Raw genomic sequence first — 16,517 nt, forward strand, 5'->3', positions numbered from 1 at the left:
TGAATGACATGTATGGCTTTAACATTTGATCATTTTTCGGCATTAAAGCCTGTCCTTATACAACCAACTGTCATTATTTCTCAAGGTAATTTACAGTGAGGGGTTCTGGTCGGGTTCTGGTCTAAACGGACCTGGTGGAGCACAGAGACAGAAATGAATGAAGTCCAACAGAAGGTTTCTCCACTCAGTCAGTCGGCGTTAAAACGAGTGGAGACTGAAAACCTGGTGACAGGAAGTCCAGCAACCAGAAGAGTTTCTGTGATTCTTATTAAAACTGTTGGAGCTGCTAAAGCCACGTTAGCAGCTCTGAATTAAATCCTGTTTGTGATTATATTATCCACACTCTGCTATCTTTCATAGGTTCTGGTCCAAAGCTAATAGTGAGAATGTTTTCAGGTTAAATTGGGAACTTCTGAAGTTTGAAATGGGGAAATATTTAAGAAAATGTGGTAAAAAGAAACAAACTGAAGATTCCATCATTTCAAACTTAACGACTCTTTTCCTGAAATCAGTGGATCAGATGTCAGGAGAGAAACGATTTTTCAGAACAGCTTAAATTAAATGTAGAAAATGAGAGCAGAGTGGCTTCATTAGATCTAGAAAACTGAAGAAAGAGTCGCTATGACTCGAATATTATACAGCAACTCAAAATGAATGGAAATATCTGCAGTGATCCTCATGAAATCACCGTCTACAGGTTATCAAACACTCAGTTCTTTGACGCTCTTTGAGTCTCTGTACTGGATGTTTTAGCAAGGGCGTAGGTTCGGTCTAAGTTTTGGTGGGGACCTTGCNAAAACAGCTGAAACACTGAGAGCCTTTAAATCTAAACTTAAAACCCACCTGGTTAGAGCTGCTTATGGCTAAATTAGGGGTTTGATGTCTTCGATGTATTTTATGTTTTTATTTTTACTTTTCATCTAGTTATTAATGTCACATACTGTTTTTATTTCTTCTTTAATTATGTAAAGCACCTTGAAATGCCTTGCTGTTGAAATGTGCTATACAAATAAAATTTGATTGATTGATTGATTCTTGATTAGCAGCGGTCTCCATGAGCTTCTCCCTTCTTCTTCCCATCATCCCATTGTTCCGTTCTGTTTTTTTCTATGTTGAGTTCACTTGTCCCTCGTTAACCTAAACTACTTCATAGATAGGAAATTCAATACAGTCTTTAATAAATACACGTCACATCCAGAAAAGCTTCGGCTTTCTGTGTCTCTCATTTTTTTCTCACGCTACTCACAACAGTAACTGCTCCCTGCATGTATATAATCACTCAGATAAAAAATTTACAAAAACAATAATACAAGTTTCTCGCTTATATTTTCTGTGTAAATACAACCAACCTTGTAAATATTTTGTAAATATTAAAGGGCCTTAAGAGCATGGTTTTTAACCAGGGGCTACATATGTCCATCTTACTTGTGAAACGTTGTCTGTGGAGCCTCACATCAACAGTCATTGATCCGTTCAACAATATCCCTCAGTGCTGAGGCATTTTCTGCTGTTTGGTCGAGCAAAGCAGGAGGGACTTTTGTTTGCGTCTCTTTTTTGTTAGCATCTTTTCTCTGTTGCTGCGCGTTTGCGCCTGTCGGCCACCGTAGTCACCCACCTCCTCAACTCAGTATTTATTTGTGTGCATTGATCCAATCTAACCTCTTCTGCTTCCTCTTCACTGGGAATGGACATAGTGTCATCTGTGATTTTGCTTTTAAGGTTTGATTTTCACACTTCTGACATGATGGGCTTACCATGAATGTCATTACCGTCTGTCTCACTTAATGCCACAGTGGCAACGCTGCGCATTAGGACCTTTGCTTCCTCCAAAGATTGCGACTTGACCAGCTGTGCCATTGAACCACATAGAAGGTTTCACCCAATGAGGTTTTTTCCTCAAACAATCCCACTGGGAAATCATTTTGACCAGTGGGACTTGTTGCTTCCTGTTAAAACTCCTTGATACAGGAAGATGTGTCCAGTCAAGCCGTTTGGCCTGACAAACTTTTTTACAACTGAGCCAGTTGCATGAAAAGCAACAATAAGGTGTTTCTCTGTCTGGTGCATCATCATTTGGGTAGGACTCCAGTAGTGACAGAAGAATCGGTCTGATCCAATGTCACCAACACTTCCACTGTGAGGACAACTGCATTTTATTGCCTGTAGTGACAACATTGGGTTTTATGAGCCATTTCAGATTCATGTTGTTCTTGTTTGGCTTTATTCTTATTTTTTGTATTTCAAAAGTACAGTTTGTCTAATAGCGCCCTCTGGTGATCAGAAGCTAAGTTACAGGTCACCGACTGTTTTGGGAGGTGTTGTAGTATGAATTGAATTTGTTCCAGGTTAAAATTAAATTATTCATGTTTGTAGGTTAGCAACTTATAATTTAAATGAAATTCACAGATCCTGCATGAACTGATTTTCACTGACCTTTGATGACCTCTAGAAACATTTTTCTTAATATCTTTAGAATGATAGCAGCACAAACGAAAATATTTGCTGCACAAACGTTTGACACCAATTTTGTCTGATTTGAAGAAGGTGGGGGGCGACTTCAGTCAGGTGGGCCACCTTCATCATGCAGGTTCAGCCCAGTGAGGAGCTTTCATGCTGGTTTTATATTATTATTATTTTTCCATCAAACCATATCAGATGCTGATTCTGTGTTTCCCTCTGTGTCTTTTAGCCTCTTCTGTCTGCTTACACCCTGCAGCTTACATAACCATGTTTATGTGTGACATAAACAGACTGAAACTGATTAGACCCTTTAGAGAGGGAGCAGACTGAGAAGAATAATCAGGAGCTCAGTGGACCGGCGCTGGACGGTGAATGTAACTCTGGTTCTGATCCATTTGGATGACATGTATGGCTTCTAACATTTCATCATTTTTCGGCATTAAAGCCTGTTCTTATACAACCAACTGTCATTATTTCTCAAGGTAATTTACAGTGAGGGGTTCTGGTCGGGTTCTGGTCTAAACGGACCTGTAGGAGCACAGAGACAGAAATGAATGAAGTCCAACAGAAGGTTTCTCCACTCAGTCAGTCAGCGTTAAGGCGTCTGGAGACTGAAAACCTCGTGACATAAAGTCCAGCAACCAGAACAGTTTCTGTGATTCTTATTAAAACTGTTGGAGATGCTAAAGCCGCGTTAGCAGCTCTGAATTAAATCCTGTTTGTGATTATATTATCCACACTCTGNCTCATAATAAATGTCAAACTAAGAAGCTTCCGTTCCGCGCACCGCCTGTTGCTGCTAATCAAAGATCGTAGATCCACGTTCTTTGAGCCAATATGGCAAAAATTAGTCAAGACTTTTTCATATCCCGTGAATATTGGTCGGGACATGTCCCTACCGTCCCTACCCAAACCTACGCCCATGTGTTTTAGACCAGGGAGCCCAAAGTGGGTCCTGGAGGCCCGGCATCCTGCAGGTTTCATTCTCTCCCTGCTGGTGGTCAATGTTCCTCTCAGGCCTCTAATGATGCATCAGGTGATCCAGGAGGTTAAACCAGAGAATAAAACATGCAGGCTGCCGGCCTCAGGCCCGATGGCGGCCACCTCTGGTTTACATGCTATGAAACGTTCAGTCTGTAAATGAATCGCTGGCTCCTTTCCTCCTGCTCTCTGACTGCTGAGCCACACAGACCCTCCTTCTAGACCACCGGCTCCCGTTCTGTCTGATCACCACCATGAGATTCTTCTTTAGTTTTGGCCAGACGTCTTAAAAATGTTTTACTGGGTTTTACTGACGAGTCAGGATTTATGACAGGACGTCACACATCCAGCACTACGGTCCTGAGATCATTCAGTTAGTGGAAGATGAAAGTTTTATCTTATTTCTCGACCTCAAAGAAGCTTCTGGTTCTGTAGAACCGGACTTCTTGGGTTCAGCTTCAGAAAAATGTGGATTTGGTTTCTTCTTCACTGAAGCTGGTCCTGGTCCAGGTCCTGGTTCTGGTTCTGGTTCTGGTCCAGGTCCAGGTCCAGGTCCAGGTCCTGGTCCTGGTCCTGGTCCTGGTCGTGGTCCTGGTCGTGGTCCTGGTTCTGGTCGTGGTCCAGGTCCAGGTCCAGGTCCTGGTCCTGGTCCTGGTCCTGGTCCTGGTCGTGGTCCTAGTCCTGGTTCTGGTCCTGGTTCTGGTCCTGGTCCTGGTCCTGGTCGTGGTCCAGGTCCTGGTCCTGGTTCTGGTCGTGGTCCTGGTCGTGGTCGTGGTCCTGGTTCTGGTCCTGGTTCTGGTGCTCTGTAACTTTAACCCTGAAATCTCCAGTCAAACTGTCCAAACTCTGTTTGCTGTCTAAGCCCAATAATCTCCTCACAGATTAATAATCTGGCATAATAAGGATATTCTACCCAAGAATAAATCTGTTCACTGACTCCTGGAAATCTAACATAATGTATGTAAGCAGCTGTTTGTTCGGTGAGTTTCTGTCGGTTGGAGTTGGAAGCTGAGGATCCGGCCGTTCCCTGAACGCCTCATCCCTCAGAAACCAAACTCAGGCAGTTCAGTGGAAACTTCTGCTGCTGAAACTCGTCTGGCGTCCGATTCCAGAAACGATCCGATCCATCAGCTGATCCACCTGAGCTGCTGTTCATCCATGGAGACGGTTTGGTCTCTGCCTCATCGACTAACCAAGACGCTCTGTAAACTAGTCCACAGGCTGCGCCACAGGAAATGCTTAAATATTGCTGCATTTTGCTCTTTCTGTCTCAGGATGAACACATGAACACATGAATCATTTGTTTTGGAGCGACACCAAAACCTCTGGGATGAAANCTGGTCCAAAGCTAATAGTGAGAATGTTTTCAGGTTAAATTGGGAACTTCTGAAGTTTGAAATGGGAAAATATTTAAGAAAATGTGGTAAAAAGAAACAAACTGAAGATTCCATCATTTCAAACTTAACGACTCTTTTCCTGAAATCAGTGGATCAGATGTCAGGAGAGAAATGATTTTTCAGAACAGCTTAAATTAAATGTAGAAAATGAGAGCAGAGGGCTTCATTAGATCTAGAAAACTGAAGAAAGAGTCGCGATGACGCTAATATTATACACAACCTCAAAATTAATGGATGAAATCACCGTTTATAGGTGATCATACAGCTCAGCTCTTTGACATCTCTGTACTGGATGTTTTAGATCAGGGAGCCCACAGTGGGTCCTGGAGGCCCGGCATCCTGCAGGTTTCATTCTCTCCCTGCTGGTGGTGACAACCTTGTCAATGTTCCTCTCAGGCCTCTAATGATCCATCATGTGATCCAGGAGTTAAACCAGAGAATAAAACATGCAGGCTGCCGGGCCTCAGGCCCGACGGCGGCCACCTCTGGTTAACATGCTATGAAACATTCAGTTTCTAAATGAATCTCTGGCCCCTTTCCTCCTGCTCTCTGACTGCGGAGCCACACAGACCTTCCTCTTCTGGACCAGTGGCTCCCGTTCTGTTAAATCACCATTATAAGATACTTCTTTAGTTTTGGCCAGACGTCTTAAAAATGTTTTACTGGGTTTTATCGACGAGTCAGGATTCATGAAAGAACGTCAACACGGTCCTGATACCACAGATTATTCAGTTAGTGGAAGATGATAGTTTATCTTATTTCTCGACTTCAAAGAAGCTTCTGGTTCTGTAGAACCGGACTTCTTGGGTTCAGCTTCAGAAACATGTGGATCTGGTTTCTTCGTCACTGAAGCTATAAAGTTACAATCAGAAACTTCCTCTATTTGGGTCGCCTGGAGGCATCAGAACCAGAACCAGGACCAGAACCAGGACCAGAACCCTCCGTCTCCTGCTGCTGGCGGCCGGATCCAACAGCGAGACAAATACCAGGAATACGGCAGGCAGCAGAACCGAGACAAGACTGGACCAAGACCGGTCTCAGTACTGCAGCACCAGCAGACGATACGACACGTTTGGAGCAACTCTGGACAAGTTCTGGTCCTGGTTCTGGTCCGTTCTGCTTTAAACTCTGATGATTAAACCTGCCATGTTTTAATTTTATATTCTCTGCTGGTTTTTATTTCTTCTGCTCTGGATCTTTAACCCTTAAATCTCCAGTCAAACTGTCCAAACTCTGTTTGCCATCTTGGATCTCCAAGCCCAGATATTCTCCTCACAGATGTTTAATGTGGCATAAGGATCTTCTACAAGGATAAATCTGCACACTGACTGCTGGAGAAACTAACATGATGTATGTAAGCAGCTGTTTGTTCAGTGAGTTTCTGTGGTTTGCAGTAGCTGCTGAGGATCCGGCCATCATCCCTCAGGAACCAAACTCAGGCAGTTCAATGGAAACTTCTGCTGCTGAAACTCGTCTGGCGTCCGATTCCAGAGACGATCCGTTCCTTTCCATCAGCTGATCCGCCTTGAGCTGCTGTTCATCCATGGAGACGGTTTGGTCTCTGCCTCGTCAACTAACCAAGTTAAAGACGCTCCGTAAACTAGTCCACAGGCGCCGCACAACAGGAAATGCTAAAATATTGCTGCATTTTGCTCTTTCTGTCTCAGGATGAACACATGAACACATGAATCATTTGTTTTGGAGCGACACCAAAACCTCTGGGATGAAATCAAGAACCTTTTCCCCACAAACCTCTCAGTTATGAAAAATTGGCTTTACTGCTTTTAACAAGAACTGATTCTTTTTGACATCAACCTCATTTTACTTCTTACTAAATACTTTATACATAAACGCAAGTTCAGCAAAAACCAGCTTTTATTCGTTATCTTCATTAAAGACTTGATTTGATACAATCATCACATTATTATTCTAAAAATCCAAAAGCCATGAAAACTGTAAATTTATTACACAATTGTAATATCTTATAGTTCTCTGTAGATGTTTTTCTTGTCATTATAAAATCCCGCCTGGCAAATTTATTTCCTTTACTTTTTTTTCCTTATGTTTGTGTACAACGTCAATGTTCCCAAGATTGCCAATAAAGATGTAAAAAATAAATAAAAAAACAGGAACCAACCTGGAAATAACCTGGAATCTGATTAGATGAACCTGTCCTTTCACAATAAAAGCCTCCCAGAGTGAACAGAACTCTGACCCGGTTCTGTTCCTCATTCTGGAGGTTCTGGGGAGTCCTGCTGCCATCTGCTGGACTGATGCTGTCACTGCACCTGTTGGGCCCCAGGACTCACCTGGTGGACAGGTGAGCAGGTTCTGCTAGACCGCAGGAGAACCAGAGACAGAACAACCCGAGTCCAGAACCGAACAAAATCACACACAGTACCACAGGGCCGAGCATCCTGGTTCTGTTCGGCTCCACTTGCTGCCACTAACAGCTGAAACAATGACAAAAGCTTCTGCTCCTGTGATTGGACGAGCCAGCAGTTCGAAACCAAATCAATGCAAAGAGTAAACAAGCAGCTTCAGAGCCTCCATGTTGGTTGTGATGATGTCACATCCAACATGGAGGCAGCGGAAGGTCTATATGGCAAGCCGTTTTAACATAAATTCGGTTTCGTCTGACTATCCGAAATTACATTCCAGATATCTAAAACTACATTTTGACTATCCGGAATGGTAATTTAAGATATCTGTATTTACATTCAGACTAGTAAAAATAATAATTCAAGATATCCTCAATTACATTTTGACTAGTCAAAATTCCTTTCAAGATATGTCAAATGACGTCACTGGATCTGTCATTTGACGGGACAATATCCGTAATTACGATTTAAGATATCTTCAACACAATTCTGACTAGTCAAAATTACAAATTCAGATATCTGAATTAAGAATGACGTGAAGCCCCTTTGTGGTGTCCAAACAGTTGCCTGCAGAATTTTATATTTCCTGCACAAAATTGTCAGTAAATGCCACAAATTAGAAAGAGCTCGACAATGTTGGAAATGCGGAGATAGCAAAACTTCATAAACTATAAGACTGCTTCTGATATCTGCAAAGAATTTCCTGTTTAATCATTTCCGACGAACCGAATGCTCTTAAAACAGCTTTGAAAAGCTAAAATTGCTATTGTCAAACCATTTTCAAACATCTTTTTTCGTTTTCTCTATTTTTCATTGTTTTATTAAACTTTCAAATTGCTACGTAAGTCAGGGACGTTTTGACTAGACAGAATACTAATTCAAGATATCAGAAATGTCATTGACTAGTCAGAATGTCAATTAAAGATATCTTGAATGGAAAAGCTGAATAATTTAAGATATCTCTTACTCACTTAGAGATATCTTAAAATGAATTTTGACTAGTCGAAATTACAATTCAATATATCTTTAATGTAGTTTTGTCTAGTCATTATTTGCTTTTAAGATATCTATAATTTAGTTTTCACTAGCCAAAATTACATTTCTCCTATCCAAAAATACATTTAAGATATCTTGAATAATGGGGTAATTCGAGATATCTTTAATGAGAATTATGACTAGTCAAAATTAAAATTGAGAAATCTTGAATTTACTTTATGACTAGTCATAATTTAATTGTAGATATCTTAAATGTGTATTTCAGATAGTCAGTAATTAATTTTAGATATCTTGAACTGAAATCTCCATACAAGTCAATGGTAAATCTGACGTCATTTCGACTAGTCAGAATGTAATTAAAGATATCTCAAATAGTTATTTTGTCTAGTCGAAATATGATTGGAGATGTCTTAAGTCGCTAAAACGTCTAGTCATAAAACAATTTGAGATATCTGGAATGTAAGGGCGGTAAAACGAATTTATGTTAAAACGGCTTGCCATAGATCCAAACCTTTATTCTGATGGTTGTTAGATGATCAGCTGGTTCTGTTTTGGAAAGCTCTTTGCTGGTTTGGTTCTGATGTTTACTGGAGCGCCATCATCCGAACCGTCTGCTGGACCTCCACCAGCCGGCTCAGTGAAAGCTGAGGGCTCTGGTTCTGAGCGGAACCGGCCCAGTCCAGGAGGGCCACGGGTTCTGGCCTGAAATGGATCCAGCTCTTCTTTCATTCAGAGTTCTGACTTGAGTCCACAGATTCTGGTGTGTTCTGATTGGGCCGCTTCGTTCATAAACGGACCAGTCAAAGTCTACCCAGCAGGGGGCGCTGCAGCCTGTGTGTGTGTGTGTGTGTGTGTGTGTGTGTGTGTGTTTTGGTTAGGATAAGAGTTAGGCTGTAGAAATGAATGGAAGTCAATGGAAAGTCCCCACAGAGAGCCACGCAAACGTGTGCGTGAGAAAAAGAGAGAGAGAAAGCTGAACCTCACAGGTGGAAAACAGGAAGTGTTTATTATTAAGACAATAAAAGCCCTGATGAGTCAGGAATCTGAAGGCGCTCCGCTACGGAGCAGTCACGTGATTCTTCTGGACACACAAACAGGAAATAAACAAACAAGATCAGTCTCTGACGTCAGCAGCCTCACCTGCTGCAGGTGACGCCAACATCAGTTTGGAGTGGGGTGGGGGGCCAGTCACTGTAAACATCCGGTCTGATCAAGCCCCGCCCCCACAAAACGTAATCATTGTTCAAGAACACTGCGTGCACGTGACCGAGGCGCGTGCACGCAGAGCCACACGTTCCCTCCATGAGACACATGTTATAAAAACACGGAACCAGAACTCCCATCCGGTCCAGTCTGGTTCAGAGTGTTCCAGTCCAGTCCAGTCCTCCCATCAGGCGCAGGGCAGGCTGTCCGGAGCCCGGCCCAGCTCCCTGCAGTCCGGGGAGAACTGCAGCCTCCGAACCGCCTCCTTGATCAGGTTCCCGGACAGAATCAGTTCCTGCAGCAGCCGGTGCGGGTCCTCCTCCTGGACCCGAACCGGGACCCGCTTCCGGTTCCACGGTCGGATCTGGTCCCAGTCCGGCTCCGCGTGGCTCGGCAGCTGGTACGGGCTGCGGGTCCGGTGGGTCCCGCGCTGGTTCCGGATCTTCAGGCAGCAGCCGCGGGGGTTCTGCTGGAGGTTCGGGCCCGCCGCGCCCCCGCAGGACCCGGGCCCGGTCCGTGGGTTCCCCCCCGGGGCCCCGTGGAGCTGCAGCGCCTCTCCGATCTGCGTGACCAGCGCGTCCACGTCCGCGGGGCCCACGGCCTGCTGCAGCGCCAGCAGGTTCTCCTTCAGACTCGGCATCTCTCTGCGGACCGAACCGAACCGGGCCGCTCCACTCCGCTCAGTACACACAAACAAGCCGTTTGATTTGTAAACAATGGGTGACGCGTCTGGACCGAACCATCTGCTGCCGGGGGGAGGGGGGTACGGAGGCGTGACGTCACGCTGAGTCAGGGGGGGGGGGGGGGCAGGTACAGGTGGGGGGACAGAACCGCTTCAGACACTTCATCAGGTCCACTGGTCCGAACCAGAACACTCACTCCGAACCGAGCCTCCTCCCTCCGTGAGACGAGCCCCCCACCCCCCTGAAATGGACCGGTCCATCCGAACCAACATTACATAACTTTAGTCTGGCTCTGCCGGAACCATTTACACACAAACCGAACCTCATCAGAACCGTTATGACCTAAACACCGTCATCGGTTCCGACCAAAACACACACCCTGATCCCCCTTCAGAACCAACCAGCTCTTAGTGAAGTGGATCAGAACCGGATCCTGATTCTGCACACGAGCTGATGTGCCGAACCGGAACCGGAGGGATGTTCTAAGTGAGAAAGGGGGTGGACGTGTGGAGCTGCAGAGAACAATGTGTGTGTGTGTGTGTGTGTGTGTGTGTGAGGACAGCGTGTTCAGTGTTTCTCAGAAACAGCCTCTGTCTGAACTCGTTGCTCCCTTCAGCCCTCATGACCATATAAGGAGCTGCTAGCACCACGTGACTCAGCAGCCAATCAGAAGCCGCTGCTCTGTCTGTGGATTCCTGGTCCAGTACAAAGTGAAAGGAACACAAATCAGCTTCCATAACCAGAACGGAACCGGGCCAGGTCATATTCTCCTTTATTATCACACAAACTGACCTGAGGTCCAATTGAAGAATAAGCTTCATCAGAACCTAGGTTCTGTTTGGTTCGGACCTGAAACCGGCTCCAAACAGAACCACCTGGTCATTCTTCAGAACCGGGCCAGCTGAGTCTGTTTGATCTAACAGAATCAGAATGTGAACAGACGGACCTCAGTGAGCAGCAGAGGTCAGCGGGTTGGTTCTGACCCGGTCCAGCCCGCCCCACCATGTGTTCATGTTTAGACTCGTTCCTGGAAAACCTGCCGGAGGAAGAGGAGGAGGAGGAGGAGTCTTCCCAGGGGCGCTGCCAGGAATCTTAGGCCCCCCGCAGCTGCTTTTACAATTTTTTGAGTCTATTTGACCCATAAAAAGCGTCACAGTTTTAAAGGCTTCATCTGCCTTGCTTTCTTTGGTTCAATACTGATAATTAGCACAATATTTACTGTTCATGAATTTTACATCCAACAGTCCACATCAGGTATGCAAGTAGGTTGTTTAAATTTCTTCTATTAGTTTTAGATACTGAATGTCTCCCCATGAGCAACAGTCTAAAGCAACGTGCAAAATACACAGAAAGCAATCCAGACTTCTAAAAATGCTACCAGTTGCATTTTATTCGAGCTGCAGTACATAACTTTAATAAAAAATATGATTTCTCCATATTTGTTAAAGCTGTCACCAAGTCATGACAGTTTGTGAGACATAATCTGTGAAAACGATCAATCTCCTCCGTCTCCTTCCTGAACTACTATTACTGGCTAAAGTACTGCATCGTTCTGATCAAAACAACCAATCAGAACCAGGAGGAGGGTCTTAGCGCTGTCAATCAACCTCATTCACTCACTGCTAAATGTGCTAATGGTGGAGAAACAACTTATCATTATAAGAAAATGTTTATCTGCCAACACTGGTAGCTATGCTAATGTAACCTGGTTGTAATTCTCTTTTGTTATAATTACACAAAATGTCTTTTTTTGATTATTTGTCTTGTTCCTTATCTTACTGAAACACCTCTGTCATTCTTTTAACTGTGTTACTTTAAGATTGAAGCCCCTCTCTTTTATTTCTTCTTCTGTGGTATTGTCTTTAAATTGTTTGTGCCCCTTAGCCCCTCCCCTTTTGTCATGTTGTCCTGCGGGAGAGGACTTGGAGCGGGCAGCCTTTAACACGGTTGTTTTGTTTGTATTCTTGACAGAAATAAACCGAGAATCATCTTTTAAAAGACAAACTGTGTCACGGCCTGTCCACTCAATAACCAGCACAACGCAGAAAAGGATCCGGTTACACTAACTAAACTCAGCATTTACAAGCGGCTATGCTAGCTACGGCATAGGGATGAGCAGCAACATGAGATTGTCACTGACAGCACTAAAACTCTCCTGACACTGATTGGTTCAGGAGGGACGTGGGTTAGAGCTGCTGCTGACCAACTCATCTGTTGTTAAGTGGTAAAAGGGACAAGGTATAAGTTAAATATATTAAGATGTTGGCAATTTCTTTCCTTAATTCAATCAATCAATCAATCAATCAATCAATCAATCAATCAATCAATCAATCAATCAATCAATCAATCATATCTTTATTCCAGACACTAAAAAGGTCCATAGAAAAAAGGTAAAAACAAGCTAAATAAAAGAAAACTAAAAATAAACATGACATATTATTCACCGAGTCACAAATAAATGATGACGCCATGATTCCATCATCTTGAAGAGAATCTCACAGCACTAAAAGCAGGATTTACTAAAATTGCAATTATATTATTGCATGACACAGATAATCTACACGTGCATAATATTCCTGAGCGCAGCTGCACATGTGGGAACAGCATTATGTACAAACTTACGGCTAGCACTGCTCCATCTAGGCACTTTGAGTAGGAGCCTCATGCCATCATTGTAGGACACAAAGTTTCTGCAGGCGACGATTTCTGTATCGTTACCACAGATGGGCCTGTAATAATGTGATTCATGAATATGATTTATCATTTTAGAGTCAAAGGAAAATTTCTTTGTTGATAGATTAAATAGTTTCATCTTATTTTTTTCTATATATAAGACTCTACAACAAAATGTCTCAATAATATACATTGCACTGTAAAAACAAAGATGTGAATTGTTGCTTATATCTTTAACAATCCTGGTTGTAACAACCTGGGTTGTTATTCTTCTGTACCCAATTCATTTGTTTATTGACTTTTGCTCAATTAAATTTCTTACATGTACATTGTGAATGGTATTTTTATTATAGTTGATCATGTTGTTTTTCATGTCTCCTTATGTCATTTGTTCCTCCCATAATTGATGGAGATGTATAGATATTATTTATAATGTATGAAAGTATTATTTGTCATTTAATTAGCTCTACATCCTTAAGAAAATGAAAAATATGTTGTTTTATAAGATAATTTATCTTTCACTGTTCCAGTAATGCCAGAATTAATAATAAATAATAAAGACTTTGGTATTCTGATTTAGTAATGTAATTAGATTAGTTGTATTACCACCCCCACGCCACTAGAGGCAGTAGCAGGCCTGAAAAGATGCGACTAAGGAGCAGATTTAGAAGTACACCGAAAGCTACAGAATTTGTTAAAAACTGAGCTGTGCTTAAGAAAATAAAAGAGAGAAGTTTAAATAGATTTTGAGAGTGAAACTCCTTCCTAAAGGTGAAAATATATCACAGCTTTCAAAAGAAAATAAAAACGGAAGTAAAGGAAATAACGCCCCCTTCACTTCCGGATTGCAATGGTCCCATTTCCAAGTAAGGTAAGAGTCTGACAGCGGTCCGTTCCCGCCCCTTTCTGTTTGCTGCAGCGAGGTGGACTTGGTTGAACTGGACCGTAACAGGTCGCTATCAAGCTAATTTTCTGTTAGCAGCTTTACTAATCTTTACATCACCAACGCTCATTAAAACAAACCTTTATCTTGGCCTTTTTCTGTTCTTCCTCCTTTCTTTTCTCCCTCCCTGAAGGATAAGTCCTTTTCCCAGACATTGTTTTGCTAACCTCTGACCGGAGCTTTAGACGTTTGGATGCTCATTGCAGCTCATGTTACCGGCGAAGCGTGCGGTACCTACCGCGGCCACCAGGGGGCCCCAAGAGCAATTTATTTTTCCTCCTTTAATATAATTTCTACATATATTATGAAATATGTTATTGTAAAAACAAATAACTTCACAGTGAAATTGTGTGTTTTTGATATGACAGAAATTACAAAAAAAAAAAAAAGTAAAAATAAAAAATTAGCTCCACTGAGGGGGCCCCTTAGTGGCCTTGGGGTCCTAAGTGGGTGCTTAGTTTGCTTATGCCTTGGCCGGCCCTGTGTAAAAGAATAGTCTTTTTGCCCTCCTGCGTTGTCCGCATGCACAAAATTTCAAACGTAAACAATAACATGTAGGGGGTCTATATTTGTAAATCTGACCCCCTACAGATTATGATTAATCATCACTTTGATTAAATCAGTGTCTCACCAGCTATGAACCTCACCACACGTCACCGATCTGTATATAAGAGGAAAACTATTGAGGATGTGAGATTGAATATAATAAAGTCTTTCCAGACAGAGACAGTGGAGGAGCGTCTCCAAGTGGACTCTTGTCTCATTGTCCAAATGACAGAAAGAGCAGTGACAGACAGAACACATCACAAGGTTTGTTCGTAATGAAGTATTTGGAAGTCCAAACCTTTTTCCATCTGATATGAAACAAACTGTCTCCAGTAGTGGGTCACATGAGGTGTAGCAGCAATGTCCCTCTGAAATAAGGATCTTATATTCCTGTTTCTAGTGGAGGGTTTAGAGGAGAAGCATTTTACCCACAGCAGATTCAGAAACAGAGCAGGGTCTGCAGCTCTGTCCTCCGTGGGATGAAGATGCCCTTAAAGAGCAGAAGGCTGGGATCCAGCAGGTGGATAAAAACTCAGACCAAGACTTTTCGTACCCGTCAGAGTTAAATAATTGTTTTACAAAAATAATATTAAACCAGTTAAGGAAAAACAGATTGATTTTTGTAAAGAATATTCTGGTTATTCCAGATGAGAAAGAAAGTTTATAAACTAGAGCAGGCAGGGAGAGTCCGCTTGTGATAACTGGATAGTTTAGGGGAAGTTTTTCTACGTTGTATTTAGACTTCAGTAAAAATGAAAGGCCACCAAGTTTAGAGAAAATATGAACTGCAGTTAGACCCAGAATTATGACGACCATCTGTGATCAGTCTGAAGCAGAAGAATGTGTAGCAAATACAGGTGTCTGATATTTGGGGGTCATCTGGCCTGGAGAAGTTTTATGTTTATTATAACATGTTGATGTGAGCTGCACCACAGTTTAACATGCACTGCATTTCTATAAGATATTAAAAACACCAGTAATTAGTTTCTGATGCAGACTGAGCTACACTCATGAACCAATCACAACAGTCAGTAGGTGGAGCAGAGCGCTAGCCCCGCCCACTTAGAGGAAAAAGCATCTTCTCTAAAGGAAACATCGTTTATTCACATATTTTCAAACTTAGAGAACAAAAATGCAGCTTCAGGAACTCAGATCTCCAACGCAGAGAGAGGTCAGTGAAGTAGACAAAAATACAACAACCAATCAGAGAACAAACAAAAGCCTCCAGAGACAGACCTGAAGCTCAGGAACCAATCAGCAGCCAGATCTTTGCTGCTTATAGTAAATAAAACTGGTAAAAAAACACCAGGCCCCGCCCCCTGTAAGCCCCGCCCCTCAGTCCTCCAGACACTGGCCCGCCATCAGCATGTACTCGTCCATCTCCTGGTCCAGGCGTCTGCGGGACATGGACATGTAGTCGTCCAGCTGCCGGTCCAGCCTGCTTCTGGACAGAGACATGTACTCATCCAGCTCAGCATCCAGCTGCTGCTTTGGGACAAAGCCCCGCCCCTTTGAGGCCGTGGCCCCGCCCCTCCACAGCGTGGGGCCCCGCCCTCCTGTCACAGGACGGAGATGATGAGTGGTCAGATGCATCAAGGTTCTGCAGATGATGGACCGAACAGATCACAGTTCAGTTCAGATCAGATCTGAACAGTTCATCTGAACCGACCTTCAGACAGCTTCTGGAGGTCCGATTTCTCCACAAGGTGGCGCTGTCCCAGCCGACTCAGCAGGTTCCGCTGTCCTGTGGAGAAGCAGCAGAGAAGAAGACCGGTGGGTGCAGGAGACCCCCTGCTGGTTTGAGGCCTGGCTTGTACCTGACCTCTGACCTCTGGTCGTGCTTTCTTTCCTATAAAGAGTTCCCACAAGTCTGAACCGGAAGTGATCTGTGCCACTGAACCGCTGAGCAAAGCACAGACGGTCCAAGGATTCAAGAGGAACAAAACCAGAATATATTGTTGCTCTTGACCAACCAGAGTAAGATACAGGAACAAAATGGCTGCCGTGGGGATCGACCGTATCAGGCAGAGAGGAAACAAGCTGCTCTGACCGCCAGCCATCGCTCACCACCTGGAGAGCAGGAACAGTTCCTTCACCTGAACACATGGCTGCAGACCAGCAACATTTAAACAGACAAACTGAATGACGAGGTTCTGCTGAATGGAACCGTCACGATCCAGCAACAAAGAGGCTAAACACTGAGGCTACGCATAGCAACACAGAGGCTAAACACTGAGGCTACGCATAGCAACAC

General features: G+C 43.5%; 2 protein-coding genes and 2 long non-coding RNA genes across 5 annotated transcripts in view; 1 reads left to right on the forward strand and 3 right to left on the reverse strand.

The window, feature by feature from the left end:
• Positions 1–2,610: 2,610 nt before the first annotated feature.
• LOC107834705 (uncharacterized) lies at positions 2,611–11,578 on the reverse strand. Its single transcript, XR_001660517.1, has 3 exons — positions 11,568–11,578; positions 10,549–10,551; positions 2,611–3,040 (listed from the first exon to the last, which is right to left on the reverse strand). It is a non-coding gene; the product is annotated as an uncharacterized LOC107834705 (long non-coding RNA).
• LOC107834704 (uncharacterized) overlaps positions 3,212–16,517 on the forward strand; it is a 21,911-nt gene continuing 8,605 nt past the window's right edge. Inside the window, exons 1-3 of the long non-coding RNA XR_001660516.1 lie at positions 3,212–3,386; positions 3,594–3,596; positions 11,578–11,586. This is a non-coding gene — a long non-coding RNA (uncharacterized LOC107834704). The remainder of the gene's footprint in view (positions 3,387–3,593; positions 3,597–11,577; positions 11,587–16,517) is intronic.
• On the reverse strand, positions 9,196–10,183 carry LOC103131174 (GSK-3-binding protein-like). The gene has a single exon (XM_007542756.2). It carries the CDS (start codon positions 10,056–10,058, stop codon positions 9,606–9,608), a length of 453 nt encoding a protein of 150 aa, XP_007542818.1. The 5' UTR covers positions 10,059–10,183; the 3' UTR covers positions 9,196–9,605.
• LOC103131175 (uncharacterized) overlaps positions 15,346–16,517 on the reverse strand; it is an 8,405-nt gene continuing 7,233 nt past the window's right edge. For both annotated transcript variants that reach the window (XM_016666452.1, XM_007542757.2), the window contains exons 6-7: positions 15,933–16,007; positions 15,346–15,819 (exon numbers count right to left, since the gene is read on the reverse strand). In XM_016666452.1, coding sequence (XP_016521938.1) covers positions 15,599–15,819; positions 15,933–16,007 — 296 coding nt within the window. In that variant the 3' untranslated portion in view covers positions 15,346–15,598. The remainder of the gene's footprint in view (positions 15,820–15,932; positions 16,008–16,517) is intronic.

The sequence above is a fragment of the Poecilia formosa genome, unplaced genomic scaffold (genome assembly GCF_000485575.1).
Source record: "Poecilia formosa unplaced genomic scaffold, Poecilia_formosa-5.1.2 Scaffold726, whole genome shotgun sequence".
Taxonomy (NCBI): domain Eukaryota; kingdom Metazoa; phylum Chordata; class Actinopteri; order Cyprinodontiformes; family Poeciliidae; genus Poecilia; species Poecilia formosa.

What these genes read in the sequence shown, in the direction of transcription:
- LOC103131174 (XM_007542756.2), bottom strand. Translation starts at nt 10,058, where the DNA reads ATGCCGAGTCTGAAGGAGAACCTGCTGGCGCTGCAGCAGGCCGTGGGC.